At 40.5% G+C, this 16,169-nt stretch overlaps 1 protein-coding gene and 3 non-coding genes across 5 annotated transcripts in view; 1 reads left to right on the top strand and 3 right to left on the bottom strand.

The window, feature by feature from the left end:
- fgd5a (FYVE, RhoGEF and PH domain containing 5a) overlaps positions 1-10,685 on the top strand; it is a 36,830-nt gene extending 26,145 nt beyond the window's left edge. The window contains exons 13-21 of one of the 2 annotated variants that reach the window (XM_023299348.3): positions 3,345-3,428; positions 3,517-3,596; positions 3,756-3,852; positions 4,101-4,238; positions 4,408-4,510; positions 4,630-4,766; positions 7,458-7,559; positions 7,933-8,087; positions 9,235-10,685. In XM_023299348.3, coding sequence (XP_023155116.1) covers positions 3,345-3,428; positions 3,517-3,596; positions 3,756-3,852; positions 4,101-4,238; positions 4,408-4,510; positions 4,630-4,766; positions 7,458-7,559; positions 7,933-8,087; positions 9,235-9,271 — 933 coding nt within the window. In that variant the 3' untranslated portion in view covers positions 9,272-10,685. Of the gene's footprint in view, positions 1-3,344; positions 3,429-3,516; positions 3,597-3,755; positions 3,853-4,100; positions 4,239-4,407; positions 4,511-4,629; positions 4,767-7,457; positions 7,587-7,932; positions 8,088-9,234 lie in introns of both variants that reach the window. The other variant, XM_023299347.3, reaches the window with a different exon arrangement.
- Positions 5,483-5,554, bottom strand: trnae-cuc (transfer RNA glutamic acid (anticodon CUC)). The gene has a single exon. It is a non-coding gene; the product is annotated as a tRNA-Glu (tRNA).
- On the bottom strand, positions 6,730-6,801 carry trnae-cuc (transfer RNA glutamic acid (anticodon CUC)). The gene has a single exon. It is a non-coding gene; the product is annotated as a tRNA-Glu (tRNA).
- trnae-cuc (transfer RNA glutamic acid (anticodon CUC)) lies at positions 7,185-7,256 on the bottom strand. Its single transcript has one exon. It is a non-coding gene; the product is annotated as a tRNA-Glu (tRNA).
- Positions 10,686-16,169: the final 5,484 nt, after the last annotated feature.

The following is a 16,169-nucleotide window of genomic DNA, read 5'->3' as shown; positions in this document are numbered from 1 at the left end:
ATTCCCTTTCATATTTGTAAAGTGACAGTTAATCCTTTGGGAAATATACCTAATAGCTTCTGTAATTGGAGGTGAATGAGAAAATTCATATCACTTTGTGTTTTATTAATCAAAATGAACAGTTAGCTTAGCATAGCATAAGGACCGAAACTAGGCGTAAACAGCTACCTGGCTGTGTCCGAAGGTTGAAGCCCCTGTCTCTACCTGCCTCACTCCATTCACTGCAGCTCGAGCACCAGCTCCCCTACAACTCTGAAACACTAAAACACTGCAGCATTGGAGTAATTCAACCACACACATTTGAATTGGAAATGTTTTCTGAAGAGGAACAATGATACAGAAAGCTCCATATGTTACTCATGAGACACTCATCTGTACATGGCAGTTTTAAGATGGAAATGCTCAGCCATGACATAGACTGCTTATGTATCTCATAATGTGTTTTCTACCATAGAAAAAGCACACAATAGGGACATGTTAGCAATATTTTAAAAACTTGATTTTTGCTGGAGGTGGTCATGACTACCATTTCATTACCATCTTATTAATTAACAAGTTGTATGTTGTTATTGTTAAAAAAGAAAAAAGGTTTTATGAGGTGCTGGCAGAGTGCTGTGACTTCCTTAAGTCTGTGTTGGTGTTCTGGCAAATCCACAGTAACAGTTTTGTACAGAATAATGTGAAACTCAATGTGTTAATTAGTGAGCTTAGGAGGGGCCTCTTGACAGATTTTCTTACCTTTGAATGTAGCCAGACGAGCTGATTCCTTGTTTCCAGAGTAGCTTTGCAGAACTAACACCTTCTGGCAGTAGCTACCATATTTTCTGTACAGACATGAGATGGTATGGAGCTCAACTAGGCAGCAATTTAGTATTTCCTAGAATGTCAAGTCTGTCTTTGCTCCAACTCTTAAATGAAGCTGTGTTTACTCTTTTCAGAAATGGGATACGTAACATTGTTGGTTTTATCAATCCGTTAACGTAACAGCATTTTGTCATTCACACATTCAGACATACCCTTCACCAGATTTGAATGTACGTCAGATGATGTATAATGCATATTAATGCACCAAATAACTAATACTCTTGTTTACCCGTGATTTCCTAAACACTAAAAATTCTGTCCATGTTTGAAAAGTCTTCCCCAAACAGCTCAAAGTATGTATGTTTGTCTGTCTGTATATGCAACAACATAATGTTCAGACTTGTGCCGTGTTGAAAGTGATAGAGAAATGCTATTATGTTCAACCTAGTCAGATTGTCAAATGAAAAGTGAGCAGGGTGCTAATTCAGACATGAAGCCAACATGTTCTGATGCCGTCAGATTAACGGAAAGAAGTGTGTGTGAAAGGAGCTAATGGCTGCACTTTTCTTTCAAATGCATTATGCAATATTTTACACGCATTACTATAATCCAGCCTCCTGTACTTGATATCTTCGGAAGCTTTTTAATCACCAATAGAGTTTAAAAGAGTCTATGGATGGACTGTATGAGATTAAAGTGACTGGCCCACCTGAAAGCTTAAAATCACTGTTAGCACAACAGTAGAAGTCACCTGTCATATTGTTTAAGCGGTGGTGCAAACAAAGCTGACATGATCTGCGAGAATATGGAGGAATGTTGGGCGGAGGTCGGTCTGTAAGGTACATGAGGTTGGGGAGAGTCGATGGCCTGGGGGGGGGGGGGGCATGAGGCCAAGGCTGTAAGACCTCCATTAAGCACCACACCCGTCCACCGAGGGCCTCCCTCTCCACTCTTCTACTCTTCTCTTCTCCCCTCTGAGGACTTGTTTTCCAGGGCCCCGCTTCCTTACAGGATGTTTGGTGTGGGTCACTGGATGCCGGCTTCCTGTGTATTGGGAGGGGACTGACAGCAAAGTGAAGGCCAGACACCCTGTAGAATGCAGGGAGGAGGTGGCAGCGGAGGGGTGGTGGTGTTACACAAACACATCACGTGAAACAGAGAAGCCCACTCTATTGTTCCATGTGCAATCGGCGCTGTCTCATGTTATGAATTATGCTCGGGCTGCATATCCGCAGTAGCAGCATTTATGTTTTTGACTTGCGCTGCTTGATCCGAATGGAATATACTATACAGGTTTATTTATCTTTTTCATTTCGCTTCACTCCGCCTGTCTTCCAGTCTTTCATAACAGGATTTCAGTTAAGCACAGCTGAAAATAGGTTGGCGGCTGATACTTGCAGGCTATCAGAGTTATAAAGTAATTTGCTCCCTTGAAGTGGACGGCTCCAGTGGGTCAGGTGTTATTTATGGGCTTTTAAGGAAAGGGAATCCAAACAGTGGAGATGAAAGCCATCACTCACCCGAGTGATGGAGAGAAGCTGCAGCTATGTCACAAGCCTGGGTTTAGGGAAGAAAGAAAAGCAGGTTGAATGAGTGAGAGAGGGGCTTAGAGGGAGGATGGAGATCCAGACAGCAGGAGTGAGGAAGGTGAGGGTTTACAGGATGAGCTGAAATGTCACTGCTGAAAGAGTAAATGTCTTAGGTGCCAAGGGGTCGAGTGGATACATGTTGGGTTAGTCTGTGAAGTCTGTGAACTTGGCACTTGGTTTCAGTGGAAGGAATCTCTGAGTAAATGAGCAGCGCTGGGTGGAGCACAAAGAACTGTGGTGGCTGCAGCCCAGAGGTCGCAGGCAGGGCTCTGGCTTGGCTATCGTGCACTGTTTTGTCTCCAGCCACTCCAGCCAGCGAACGCGTTATTGCGACTGTTTGTGTTGTTGTTGTTGTGGTAAAGGTGGCCGGTCCCACCCAGTTCTGGTTCTCAGTGTAGCCTGAGAAGGCTGTGAGGGCGAGGGGGAGGCCTGGAGTCCGAAGCAGGGTGGAGAATTCCTGGATGCTGCCTATACGGCCCCAGCGGATGTTTAGAGCACACATTAGGTGTGACCAATGATGTCATGTCTTTTGTCCGTGTTATGAAATACCTCTCGTAACACAATGGACTCTCAGTGTGTTCAGGGGATTCGAATACTTTTGGTCTGACAAGCAAATAAACACTTTCTTTACAGTAATGTCTGATTTTGTTTGTGTGCATTCATGGGAATTTTGCACTGACAGGATGCACAGACATGTGTGAGTGCTGTGAAAAAACATGTAATCTAAGTAGTTCAGCTCTGGCTGTTGTTTCATGATGCAGTGTTAGACGCTACTCTCTAGATAACACCACCACCTTGTGTTAGTGCGAAGGTACTACATACAGAAAAGCTGAGAGCTGAAGTTTTACCCATTCCCCCCCGAATGCTGGGATTCTATGTTATTCTTTTAAACAAATGAGTGAAATCGCACATAAGTCACCTTTTATTATTCTTTTCTGTGTTTTTCATCAGATGAACGATATAATGCTGTACACCTACCCTCAGCAGGATGGAAAATACAGGCTCAAAAACACACTCTCCCTGTCAGGGATGAAGGTACGATAACTTTTCACCTCTCTGTCAGCTTGTCTCCAGTTTCATACACACAGCTGAACTGTGATGTATTTTTGCCGTTCACACACAGGTGAGCAAACCCACAGTGGACAATGTGCTGAACTGTCTCCGGATTGAAGTGTCAGACATCACTATTACACTCTCTGCCAGGTGAGAAACCGACAGATAAAGTCCTCAAATGAACAATGTGAGCTTGTTTACTGATTGGAATGAAACCTACTTTTCCTCCTATTTTTAAGCAGTTTTATACGTTAAATTCTAAAGTGTTGCAGAAGCTTCAGGTGTGATTGTATTTCTGTTTCTCTTTAGTTCCGTCGGAGAAAGGGAAGATTGGTTCCATACACTGAGTCGAGCCATAGCGGACCACGCTGCAGGACTTTGCACATTTGGCGGACCCTGCAGTGAGGTAAGAAAAAATAATTTAAAGTAACAGAATAGGGTTGAAGAATTTCCTAAAGTTAAAAGAACAATTAGTATTAAAGAACAATGACTACATTGTGATTATAATTTAAAAATAATACCGCCCAAATCTCTGCGAACATCAGTAAAATTACTGTAGCTAAAAGTAATAAATTGATTCCGTGAAACCCAACTCCAGATCTCCAAATATTCTAACCCTGACATTTCAACATTATCCCAATACTGTCCAAACAGGCTCGTGAAAAACTGTGGATGGCCCTGGGTGAGGCTGCTCCTGTCCTGGTGCCAGTTTCTCACGTGATGATGTGCATGAATTGTACCTCTGACTTCAGCCTCACACTCAGACGACACCACTGCAATGCCTGTGGAAAGGTCAGACACACGGCACTGTGAAGACTGCTTTTACCTGGTTGTGTTCAGCCTTGACTGCAGTTTTGTTTGGGTCTGGAATTTTTGGGAACTTACTAACATTGCGTCACTGCACCTTATTGCTGGAGGATGTAGTATAAAGCTCACGCATGCATTCTGTCTCTTTAAACAGGTGGTGTGCCGTGCTTGTTCCAGAAACAGATACCCACTGAAGTACCTCAAAGACAGGGTGGCCAAAGTGTGCGACCACTGCTATGCCGAGCTCAGGAAAAGAGGTGAGACTTAGCTCTCCCCGTGTAGAGGTTTTCTGGTGTCCCATCCAAGCTGATGCAAGGAGCAGTGGAAAGACTGTTGTTTTGGTTTGCAAGGTTGACAGTTTTGTGTGTGTCTGTAGGTGGAAGCATGTCAGGGGCGTGTGGTAACTCCAGCCCTCGGACTCATCGAACCAGTCGCCCCCTCTCTGCTGTCTTCCAGAGCCTACAGCCCCCAAGTTTGTGGAAGACCAGGAAGAGCAGCTCCCCTCTCAGCCAGGTGGACTACACTCTCTTTCTTACATCTGTACCTCTCTTTAAATTCTGAAGCCATTGTCAGAGATGTACTTGTTTCCATTAATCTGAATGCAAAACGTTGCTACAGTAATCTTATAAGGTCAGACCTGATTACATTTCCATATCACTGGCAACAAAGCAGAAGTATGAACCACATGCAGCCACATTAGCAGATAGTACAAGCGACAGTACTCTGTGTTGTGTGAAGTTACTGAGGGAAGGCTTTTTCCACATTTAGTGCCAATATTCCCCTGAAGAAATCACAGACAAGGCAAAGTTTTCAGTTACAAAACACCTCTCTCATTCACTTTGCTCTACAATTTATTACAAACTAAAATGTCCATTAAAAAAAACAAACATCACTCTAATGAAAACAGGTTCAAGTTAATGAGATTCACCAATAATGAATGCAATCCTGTTTTTTTTTTTCCCAAACCGACAGGTGTAGAAGTTGACTTTGTTGCTTCCAGCTATTTGCAGTAGTTTTCCGTCAGAATCCCAGTTTATTAGCTGAAGTTAATCTGTTACAAAGCAGCGGTCCTCATGTTGAGTCCTGCCTGTTTTTGAGGCACTTTAAAGCACAACTTCACACCATAGATTTTTTTTTAACATACTGTGGATGCCCCCCTTTCTACTGTAAGACTAAATGCTGTGGCGTTCTAATCTGATAGTTTGTATTAATTGGTACATAAAGAGACATTCCCTGACCGGGAATCGAACCCGGGCCGCGGCGGTGAGAGCGCCGAATCCTAACCACTAGACCACCAGGGAGCTGGTTTGATGAGTCCAACTTGTGCTCTGGAATTTCTGGAATTGTGACAGCTGATCTGATGTGGTTTTGTCAGTGCACAACAGTTACCAGTAGGGCAGGGTCTTTTTATCTTTCTACCCACTATGGTAAGAAGTTGGACAGGAGTGTAATGCATCCTACACCTGGAAGCAGAAGCTGAAGTTTAGTTTGTTGCTTCCAGCTGTTTGTAAGAGTCTTTCCTCTAAGTTTGTTGAGCGTGTTCGTTTTTTGAGATAGAAGACAAACTACTTCTCTCCAATTGAGCTGTTTATTTTGTAAATATCAGTGTCTCAAAAGAATCGTGTACAAGGACCTTTTCTGTTTGGAAATAGGAATATATACTATGAAGGAAAGCAAATCTCTATCTTTTTGGTGTGTGTGTGTGTGTGTGTGTGTGTGTGTGTGTGTGTGTGTGTGTGTGTGTGTGTGTGTGTGTGTGTGTGTGTGTGTGTGTGTGTGTGTGTGTGTGTGTGAAAACACTCTTTGTACTGATGTGTGTGTGTGTGTGCAGCTGTAACTTTCCAGCTTGACCTGTCTGTATCCATCATGTATTTAACCCTCCAGAGCCTGGGGTTAATGTTCTCTCTCTATTCAGGTCAACACAACTCATACATTAATTACACAACAAATGGTTATTAATATCAATATTGTACTACTCATATGTGATATCAATTTCAGTGTTCAGTTAGCAGTGCCTTAAAAAATAAATCCTGACAAGTTTTCTGAATGTCTGCAGACTTAAACAACAGCGGAATCTATATGAGCTACATGAGTCTCCAAAGAGAGAGAGTTGTATGTATTTACAGACCTGAAAACAGAGCAACAGCACCAGTAACTTCATGAATTATTTTCATTAATTGCCCTCAGCATAGTGACAGGATCAGTACAGGTCACTCTCTCCATCTCTGTAGGGAGTATGTTTGAATGAAGTCATGAGGAACGCCGTCAGAAAAGTGATCTGAATAACATACTGCTGTGTTAATATGTTATACTGTGTATCCCATATATGAAAAGGGCTTTGTATGCACTGGACAAGATTCACATTAGATCACAAGGTATCATACACAGAAATCAGTTCACAAGCTTTGAATTTAAGCTACAGATCAGTTATCAAATGGATATGAAATGAATGTGTAGATCTGTAAGTAAAACGATGTTCCCTGACCGGGAATCGAACCCGGGCCGCGGCGGTGAGAGCGCCGAATCCTAACCACTAGACCACCAGGGAGCTGTTTAGCGCTCAAGCATGTGTACTGGAATTTCTGGAATTGTGACAGCTGCGCCGATGTGTGTTTGTCAGTGCACAACAGTTACCAGTAGGGCAGGGTCTTTTTATCTTTCTACCCACTATGGTAAGAAGTTGGACAGGAGTGTAATGCATCCTACACCTGGAAGCAGAAGCTGAAGTTTAGTTTGTTGCTTCCAGCTGTTTGTAAGAGTCTTTCCTCTGAATGTCTGCAGAATTAAACAACAGCAGAATCTATATGAGCTACATGAGTCTCCAAAGAGAGAGAGTTGTACGTATTTACAGACATGAAAGCAGAGCAACAGCACCAGTATAGGAGTTTATATGGTTTTAATGGCTCGAACTGATCAGTAAGTAAAGAAACGTTCCCTGACCGGGAATCGAACCCGGGCCGCGGCGGTGAGAGCGCCGAATCCTAACCACTAGACCACCAGGGAGCCGTTTAGAGGTGTTAAGCTTGTGTCTGGAATGTCTGGAATTATGACAGCTGGATAGACACATGCTTGTGTAGTACACAACAGTTGCCAGTAGATGATTTATAATTCATTTTTGGGGGTTTTCCAGTTGTATTGTATGCTCCCTGTATCTGTGTACCTCTGTTCCTGTCTGTGTGTCTAATATATTACAAATGCCATCAGGTGTCACTCGGTGTGGAGGGCTCCACCATGAGCGGGAGCCTGCAGCGCCGGAAGAAGAGCAAAAGGAAGTGGAAACGTCTGTGGTTCCTTCTCAAAGACAAGGTGCTCTACACCTTCACAGCCCTTGAGGTGAGGGGGCACAGAGTCTCCCACACCAGCCCCAAAACCCCCACACACTCTCATCACTACCCAAGCAAAGAGGCATCTTCTCACAATATTTATCCACTCCTGTCCTCCTCTGGTCAATGCATGATACCTACTTAATGCACATATATTTCCACTTGTCTGCCTTTTCCAACCTCATGGACAGAACGCCTAACAACTAATGAAGGGATTCTCTGTGCTCTCTCTCTTCCTCTTGACAAGTGCTTTGTACTTCCTAGACCATGAAATAATTATTTGCTTATTGCTGCTGACAGCAAGATTGGTGTGTTCAGCTTGTGCTGTGTTTGATGTTTCACTCTCATTTCTTTAGGATAAAGTTGCTTCAGAGAGTCTTCCTCTGCAGGGCTTCACCGTCAAGCTGACTGAGAGGCCAGAGGGAGAAGAAAGTGGCAACGTTTTCCATTTGTACCACAAGAAGACACTCTATTACACCTTCAGAGCTGATGATCAGCACACTGCACGCAGGTCAGTATTAGTGTTTAGGTAGGCATGACTAGAGATGTGACATTTGGTGCTGTAGGGTCCCTTAAAAGCTCATTCTCTGACCGGGAATCAAACCCGGGCCGCGGCGGTGAGAGCGTCGAATCCTAACCACTAGACCACCAAGGAAATGTCAGTGCTTTGATGGAGTCCCAAGTTTACCTTCTTAATGCACTATCCAGCAAGAACACTGCTGTCCAAAACACTGAGTGTTTTGCTATTACTTTTACTTGTTGATTTTATCTGTAAATATGTTCTTCAAAGCGGAGATGTTTTGGTAAAATGTGTGTGAAAGATGCCAAAAGGCTCTGCACTGCTCTGATAAATACGTGGCAATTTGTGTCATTCCTATGCTGCTGCTCGCAAATCAAGCTGGCAGACTGTGTTCATTAAAAGTCTTTAGCTTTATTTATCTCTTCCATCTGAATTTTAACTGTACAAAAGGCACCAATTATTATATCTGGCCATGACAGTTTATTTGGATCGACTTGTTACTCGCTGACAGTCTCATTATCTGGATTTATCTTTTAAATTAAGTTCTAAAGAGTGCATATTCTTATTCATAAGAACAGTAGTGGACAAGAGATGTATTGAAAATAAGTCAGTATAGCTTTTCAAGATTATTTATTTATCTGTGACCAGCCTGAAAAATCCACAAGTTCATTACAGGAGAAGAAGGGGAGTATCGGAAAGAGACAGAGAAAACAAAATGTAAAATGAGAGAGAAAACACTAATCAAAGTGGATAAAACATAAAGCTGTAAATTCAAGAAAAAGACCAAGAAAAGCATTGTGATTATCATCAAATAAAGACATCATTTGTTGGTAATAGGCATAGAGTTTATGAGCAAAACTGTTCTGGACAAAGTGTGTTGATGTTTTTTGCCTTTTTTTTTTTTTTTTTTTTTAAACTTTGTAGCAGTTTTAATGGAGAACTCTCACAGTTTAGTTCTGTATTTCCACAAAGTTTGAGGAAAACAGATATCTTGACCTCTGATCAGTGTCTGCTTCTAAAACACCGGCTTTCTCTCTTCCTACGTCTTGTAAACTCCTTCTCCTTCTGTAATTCAGCCCAAACCAAACAGAAAAGACAGTTTGTTAAAAGCTTAATGTTCCATCACTTTGTGTTTCAGGTGGGTCAATGCCATGGAGGAGGCTACAGTTTTATAGCACCTGCTCAGTTAAATGAATGAACCCTGCTGTCTGTGACTGTTAGACCTCCTTCATGGAGCACAACATAGCTACCTGCTGCATCTGAACTCAGACCACCAGTCAGGATTCATCACAAATTATGGGATATTAAGAGACAGTTTTATCACCAAGGGGATTTTAGACAAGACTGCCGCCTTGTGGTGAGGAGGTGAAAGTGACAGGAGCCAAAAGAAAGCCACTAAAGAGAAGTGGAAAGCTGGAATAATGATGTAATGCATAAAAGCTCTCTGGTTCCCGGTGTTCTAATGGATTTTCCAGGAGCCTGTACTTTTCAGGAGCAGCTTGGATTCATTAAATGCAACATCTGAGAGCTTCAGAGAGAACATCTCATTCCCTCTGCTTCACCTTTTTCACAATGGCCACCCAATGGCCAGTGTTTTAGAGAGATATTTGTTATTCTGAATATATATTGTGAAGTATACACTGCAGATATTGATGAAGTGAATTATATGATTTATTTGTATAAAAACTGTGTTACATGATGTTCTGAGTAAGGGTTTCATTGTAACCATCACAGTATGTGTGTATTATATTTTTCGTGGAGTTTTACACAGCGTTACACTTGTATTGAATACACAAAGCTACGGAATGACCCTCGGCATGCCTACCAATCAGAAGTATTTCTTTATCGATGAATGCTTTCAAAGATGCTTTCTATTTTAATCTGTAGGTTTTTAAATCTTCTTGAAATTTGTCATACAGTTCTTAAGTGCCAATTGCTTTCTTCCAGTTGAATGCAGTGCGAGTTGCTGATGAATGTGCCTGAAATGAAATTGTTCTCCTCATTCTTTATGTTATCACAGTACTGTACGGAGAGACCTTGCTTTTTATCTACTCTTATGTACTTTGAGGTTTTAGTATTTTGAACAGTTCAGTTACTGTCCAGTAACATGAGAATATAGTATTGTGTCGTTTTTATGAATGCCTTTTCATGCTGTATATACTTGGCTAGATAAAATCTGTCTTTATCCACGTCAGCAGAAACCATCGATAAATGCCAAACTACCTACAGTATGATGTCCTTTCAGTGTTAGAGTGATCTGAGCCTCTCATGTTTTCAACAGAAAAGAGGACACTAGAATTTTTATTATTGTTATTCCTCCTGTGTCAGCATAATCAGATTTTCACGCTTTCTCTTAAATAACCTACCTTAAAGGCATTATCTCTTCCATTCAGGTTGCAGCTGTACTACATGTGGTCCTTCACCCATCAATTATTTCTCTTCATCGAGTACTGTTCAGCTTTTCTACCTGTTTCTTATGGCTCACACCTATACTGTTATATGGATTGTACCTCTAGCATATAGTGCATTGTAAATGTTTATGTATATAGATGCATATAAAAAATAAAGTACTTTAAAAACTTCACATAATGGGTTTAACTGTGTTATGCTGTAGGCTTGTTCTTACACACAAACCTGTTCCTTTAGTATATTCTATTAATAGGAATGAACACATAGTGGCCTTTGTACGAATGCTATTTTTGGGAAGGGTATGTCCCTGTCAAGGTAAACATATAGAAATGTTCTCCTGTGTGGTTAATTTAGGATGGCATATGGAATAACAGAATAAGATGAACTTGTACAGTATATTTTATTTTTATTTATATATATATATATATATATATATATATATATATATATATATATATATATATATATATATATATATATATATATATATATATATATATATATATATATATATATATATATATATATATACTACAGTCCAGTACAACAAAATTGCACACTCAGAAATGGACATACAGTCACTCGTCTTGGACAGAATCAACAATAATACCAGCTATGCATCGTATCTGGGCAAGTGTTCATGTTGTGTCTATCCCTTCTTTGTGTTAGACACCAGGACGAGACTGAAATTAGTACATGCTGTACCTCTGTATTTCTATTGGTTGTGGTGGCCGTCCAGCAGGGGGCAGCAGTGCACCATAGCCATAAACAGATCTCATCTGAATTGTATTTACAAACTACTGACTGAAGTCGCTCCTCCTCCAAGACACTGTTTTGGCACCAGCGTACAGTGAATGTCGGGAATGTTTGAGTTCAAAAAAGATAAATATGATTCAAGAAGCAATTACAAAAGCTGAGCGTGGTAAAGTTAATGGACAGGCATTTAATGTTTTCCATCACTGATAGAAAACTGAAATCTAATATTGAGAACACCTTTCATTACAGATAAAAGTGAAACAGATGAAGGACATAGAATTTTATTGTTAATATGTACAAAACTGTGCACCCCTCTTTATGCTCCAGATATTCTGAGTCTCTCTGACACATATACTGTATATTTAAGCTTATTCAGTAATCATTTTAGCTGCTTTTAACTTTAAAGTCGTTATATTTGGAGATTGTATTTGGAAAACAGACTAAGCCAAGGTGACCACTGAGCAGAGAGACCTGCAATCAGAAAGTCCCAGGCGACATCATATAATAACCAGGATGTGTCCATTAAACCATTAAACACTACTGTGAGGTCCTCAGGTTAAGAGTCTCTTGTCAGCGTGAAGACATGTATCATTCCATAAGGCTATGTTCTATCATTTTTGCTACAGTGAGTGACACATATCTTAGTTTAATTTCGGGTGGCACTCTTTTACAGCCAAGAGGTACTGTTACCATTGACTGCTGCTTTATTCCAGATGTAATTTTGTACACTTCTGAAAGTACAGATCATCTCCAGCCTCCTTTTTTTCTTCTTCATCTTTTCATTTTTAAGCTGGTACCACACCACTGGGTAATACGAGCCATTTCAGTTAAGTTAATTAGCACCACTAAAGATTTCTACAGCACCAAAACAACAGAAAGCAGTCCAGCAGCAAGGAACGCAGTAGTTGTAGCATGAATATTTAAAGACAAAGAAATAGCACAAAACATTTTGGCCTATTTCTTTTTCAACATCTACAATATTAATGACCAAGAGTTAACCGGATTAGACCCAATGTGAGAGCTTACTAAAGAAAAGAACAAGGACAGCTTGGATTTGCTCATTAATAACTTTAAAGTGTTTTCTATTCAGATAATGAGGACGTAAAGGAGGAAAGAGTTTGCTGAGGACATTGTTACTGGATGCAGAGTTCAAGACCGAAAGATCGTTTCCAATTAGATGAATAAAGAAGAAGAGATTGGACGTTAGTCAGAAAATAGGCAGAAGAGAAAATAGGAAGATTGGGGTTGCTCTAGATATGTGATCCCAGGAGTGTCCATGACCCAATACTTACTTGAAGTAACAAAAGTAAGAGAGAAGTGAGAACACCATTGAAAGCAGGGAAAGGTGTTCATTTCCTTCATAAACCTGAAAGTTTAAACGCACACCTTGTTTCACATCTCGAGCTTGAACTCTTGCCCTACGAAACCCGTTCACAAAACCTTTCCCTCAGCAGCCGGGGGAACCAAAGCTGCAGAAAGTGATTAGGTACCTGCCTGTGTGTTTGAATCAATAGCCCTCAATTTCTGTAGTCTCGGCAATTTGTAAGGAAAGCACCTCTAAAAATAGGAAAAGGACAGCTTCTCCTTGTGCACACTTGAAAGCTTCCAATCTGCATCCAGGAGGTCAATAATAACTCAGAAACTCAATATGAGTGCTTGTATTGCATTGCCCAAACTCCTGTTTTCTGCAGGCAAAAATGTGCAGAATGAAACACAGGAAATCGATAATTACAGCGCAAAGTGAGTGCATATAAAGAGGAAAAACTGACCAATATATTAATTGTGCTTCAAGGTCAGACAGTGGTAATGCTGCTGTATACTAGAACGTCAAAGGGAATGTTTTTCCAAGTGCAAGAAGTGTAGTAAAGTCCAACGCTGTTAAGTCCAAATCTTGTTTCAGTGGAGAAACACCTAACAAAAGTTTTGGGGTTTTTGAAGAGGAAATGAAGCACAGAAGCATTAATTAAGTGTACCAAAGCCCTGCTGATATTCAAGCTGTTATCTGCTTTGGTGGCTAGTACATTTTAAACCGGAGGCAACACTAACACTTGTAGATTTGCTTTTTTGGTCTAAAAAACAGAACCCAAACTCAAATGCGTCCTTTTACTAACTTCATGTTGCCATGTACGTACCAAGCCTAAAAACTGGTTTACCTCAAGGCCATTTGAATGAAGCAAACGGTTGAACTGATCTTTGTCTACAGTTGTGCTGCCTTGAAACATGACAAAGGCTGAAGAGAGGGAAATGAGGACAGATAGAGAAAAAGGCAGATTTAGTCTGTGGCATGTCTCTTGATGAAAGGACCATTTTCCTCCTGTTTTAGGGATTGTTTTTTCATTCCTCCCTCCCTCGGTCTGCTCCTCTCATTACTCACTGTGATGTTTGCCCTGGCACTGCTGGGATGGCAGAAATGGCCATCACAACAGGAACCGTCTGGGTCCCCTGCCCGGATGTGAGTCTAATTCACACAGAAAATATGAAGCCTTCGTACGTTTGCTGTGTCATATCACGCTTGTGGTGTTTCTGCTGTGAAATTAGACAACCCACAGAGACTCAACCATTGTCAAGTTTATCCGTCTTGAAGCGCACAAACTGGTAAAACCTCCAAGTGGAATTCCTGCAGCCAACAATGTCGCCTCTAATTAAAGTTTAAAGCTGCAAGGGGTAATTTTTCTCTCCGGCAATCCCAGGTGTTGCAGAGAAACAATTTGGCACCACTTTGACCTACATTAGAGGGTAGTTTTTTTTTCTTGCTTTCCTGTGTTCAGAAGAAAATCCTGCTTCCCCAATCTGATGCAGTTCCTGTTCAACCAGAACACGGGGCATGAAAAAGCACACAGAGGAGTTACTAAAGTGCAAATCCGCAGGATATCAGTCAGGAAACCCAGAGGCAGGTGTAATTGATGGGAGGGGCAGATACGAGTGATTGATCAAAAGGTTGTGAGCTTTACTGAGTGGAAATTTCTTTTTATAGCTGGTGCAGCATGAAGTCATCGGGGAAGATAGACAATTTTCCAGGAATTGAAAGTAATGGAAAAAAGTCAGATATTCCTGTCATGTGACCTAGAGTTTTCTTTTTTGTTTGTTGCTGTTGTTTTGCTTTTGAAAGAAGACCCAGTGACAATCTGATAAAGTCTTTTGACAGAATGGAAAAGTCTTTATTTATTTATAGCACCTAGTTGAAACATAGAGTGATTGAAATCTATCTATGTGCTTGGCTGCAAATCTGTGTCGGGGATATTTTTTGTTGTTATAACATCCATTGTTCTTCCGTTTTAACCCCACGCTCCAAATATTTGCGGTGGTGACGAGGTGGTGAGTAACTCCTTGGGTATTGCTCAGTAATCTCTGTCAGCATTCAACCCTTATCCCCAATCCCGTACGTCATTGTTATACCCTTTTTGGAGCTATAAATAGCTCACCAGGAGCAGAGGCAGACCGCCTAAATATACCAGCCTATTCTCTCTTATAGTCATGCAGTTTTGGTGGGTGGGGGCTGATGACTCAGCACCACGTGGATCAATGTGCTTTGTGCATGCTGGGAGGACTGGGAGCGTAGAGGTGCTGTGGGCTGGGCCAGTATGGAAATGCTTGGATCAGCCCATAAACTCCACTAAACAAGCCCAAATACATCTGTGAAAAGCAGTTTTAGAACATAAGAGTGTGGATATTTTTGGTAAATTGAGCACATTTAGGCCAGTTCTCACTTTGTTGGACCCCTTCGATGGGTTGTTTGACTAGTTTAGTCAAATTAACATAAAATTATGCATATTTGCACGTTATGATTGTTTGATTGAGATAAAACCAAACAGAGATGTGTACAAACTTGACTATAATCAGTTTATGGCAAACCAACTGTTCAGTTCAAGTTTATATTAACACTGACAGTCATCAATATTACCAAACTAAAACTTACTGCCTACTGACTTCCAACATTTTTTCAGATCTATATGTTAGTTTTTACTGTTATGCACTAAAACACCAAGAAAAATTCCTTTTATGAGGAAATCTATTAGGAAATAAAACCTTTCTGATTCTGAAAAAAAGATTACTGTAAGTCCTCTCTGTAATAGTATTTAGGTAGGAAGCAGACCTACTTTTAAAATCACTTATTTCCTATTTGGAGATGTTCCTTGCTGTAAAAGCTAAAGAAACAGGTTAAATAAAGTAGACTCAGTCTGTCTAATTGTTGATATAGTTATCATAGTTATCAGTCATACCACAATCACATATCCAACATGTTAAGGCCATATATGTTGAATTTTTGTCTGTGTAAAGTGTTTTACCCTTAAAGTGTCTTATATAAGTGTGTTCTAATCATAGGAATCAAGGTGATGCAAAACAGGCCTGACAACAAGGTCCATTCAGAGCTGATTTCCACAGACACAGTTAACACCTGTAGTGGTTATTATGTATAATTTACATAATAATGACTAATTGTTCATCAGTCAACCTGGCAAACCAACTGTTTAGTTCAAGTTTACATTGATGGTAACAGCTATCAATGACCACAAACTAGAAAAATGCCTACTTTTAAAATCACTTATATCCTATCCTGAGATGTTCTTTCGTGTAAAAGCTGAAAAAAAAAGATCAAATAAAGTGGTAGATACTCTTGTAATCTGCTGAATTGTAAATAGAATGAATATAAGTAATATTAACATTAGCATATCTAACATTATATGAGGCATGTTTGTCTGCATTAGATGTTTTACCCTTAAAGTGATGTATATAAGTGAGTAGATATTTAGATAAATTGAGCACATTTAGGCCTGTTCTCACTTTGTTGCACCAATTAAATGGGCTGTTTAAGGGCACAGTTAGGGTTAGTTTGAGGCAAAGGTTTGAGCATTTAGTTGTGGTGATTTAAGGTAAAAATAAGAAACTTGGGAATAAATTACATCACTG

This window comes from Amphiprion ocellaris, chromosome 5 (genome assembly GCF_022539595.1).
Source record: "Amphiprion ocellaris isolate individual 3 ecotype Okinawa chromosome 5, ASM2253959v1, whole genome shotgun sequence".
In the NCBI taxonomy this organism is placed as follows: Eukaryota; Metazoa; Chordata; class Actinopteri; family Pomacentridae; genus Amphiprion; species Amphiprion ocellaris.
The sequence above is the reverse complement of the archived record's forward strand: the minus strand, read 5'-3'. Positions and strand labels throughout refer to the sequence as shown.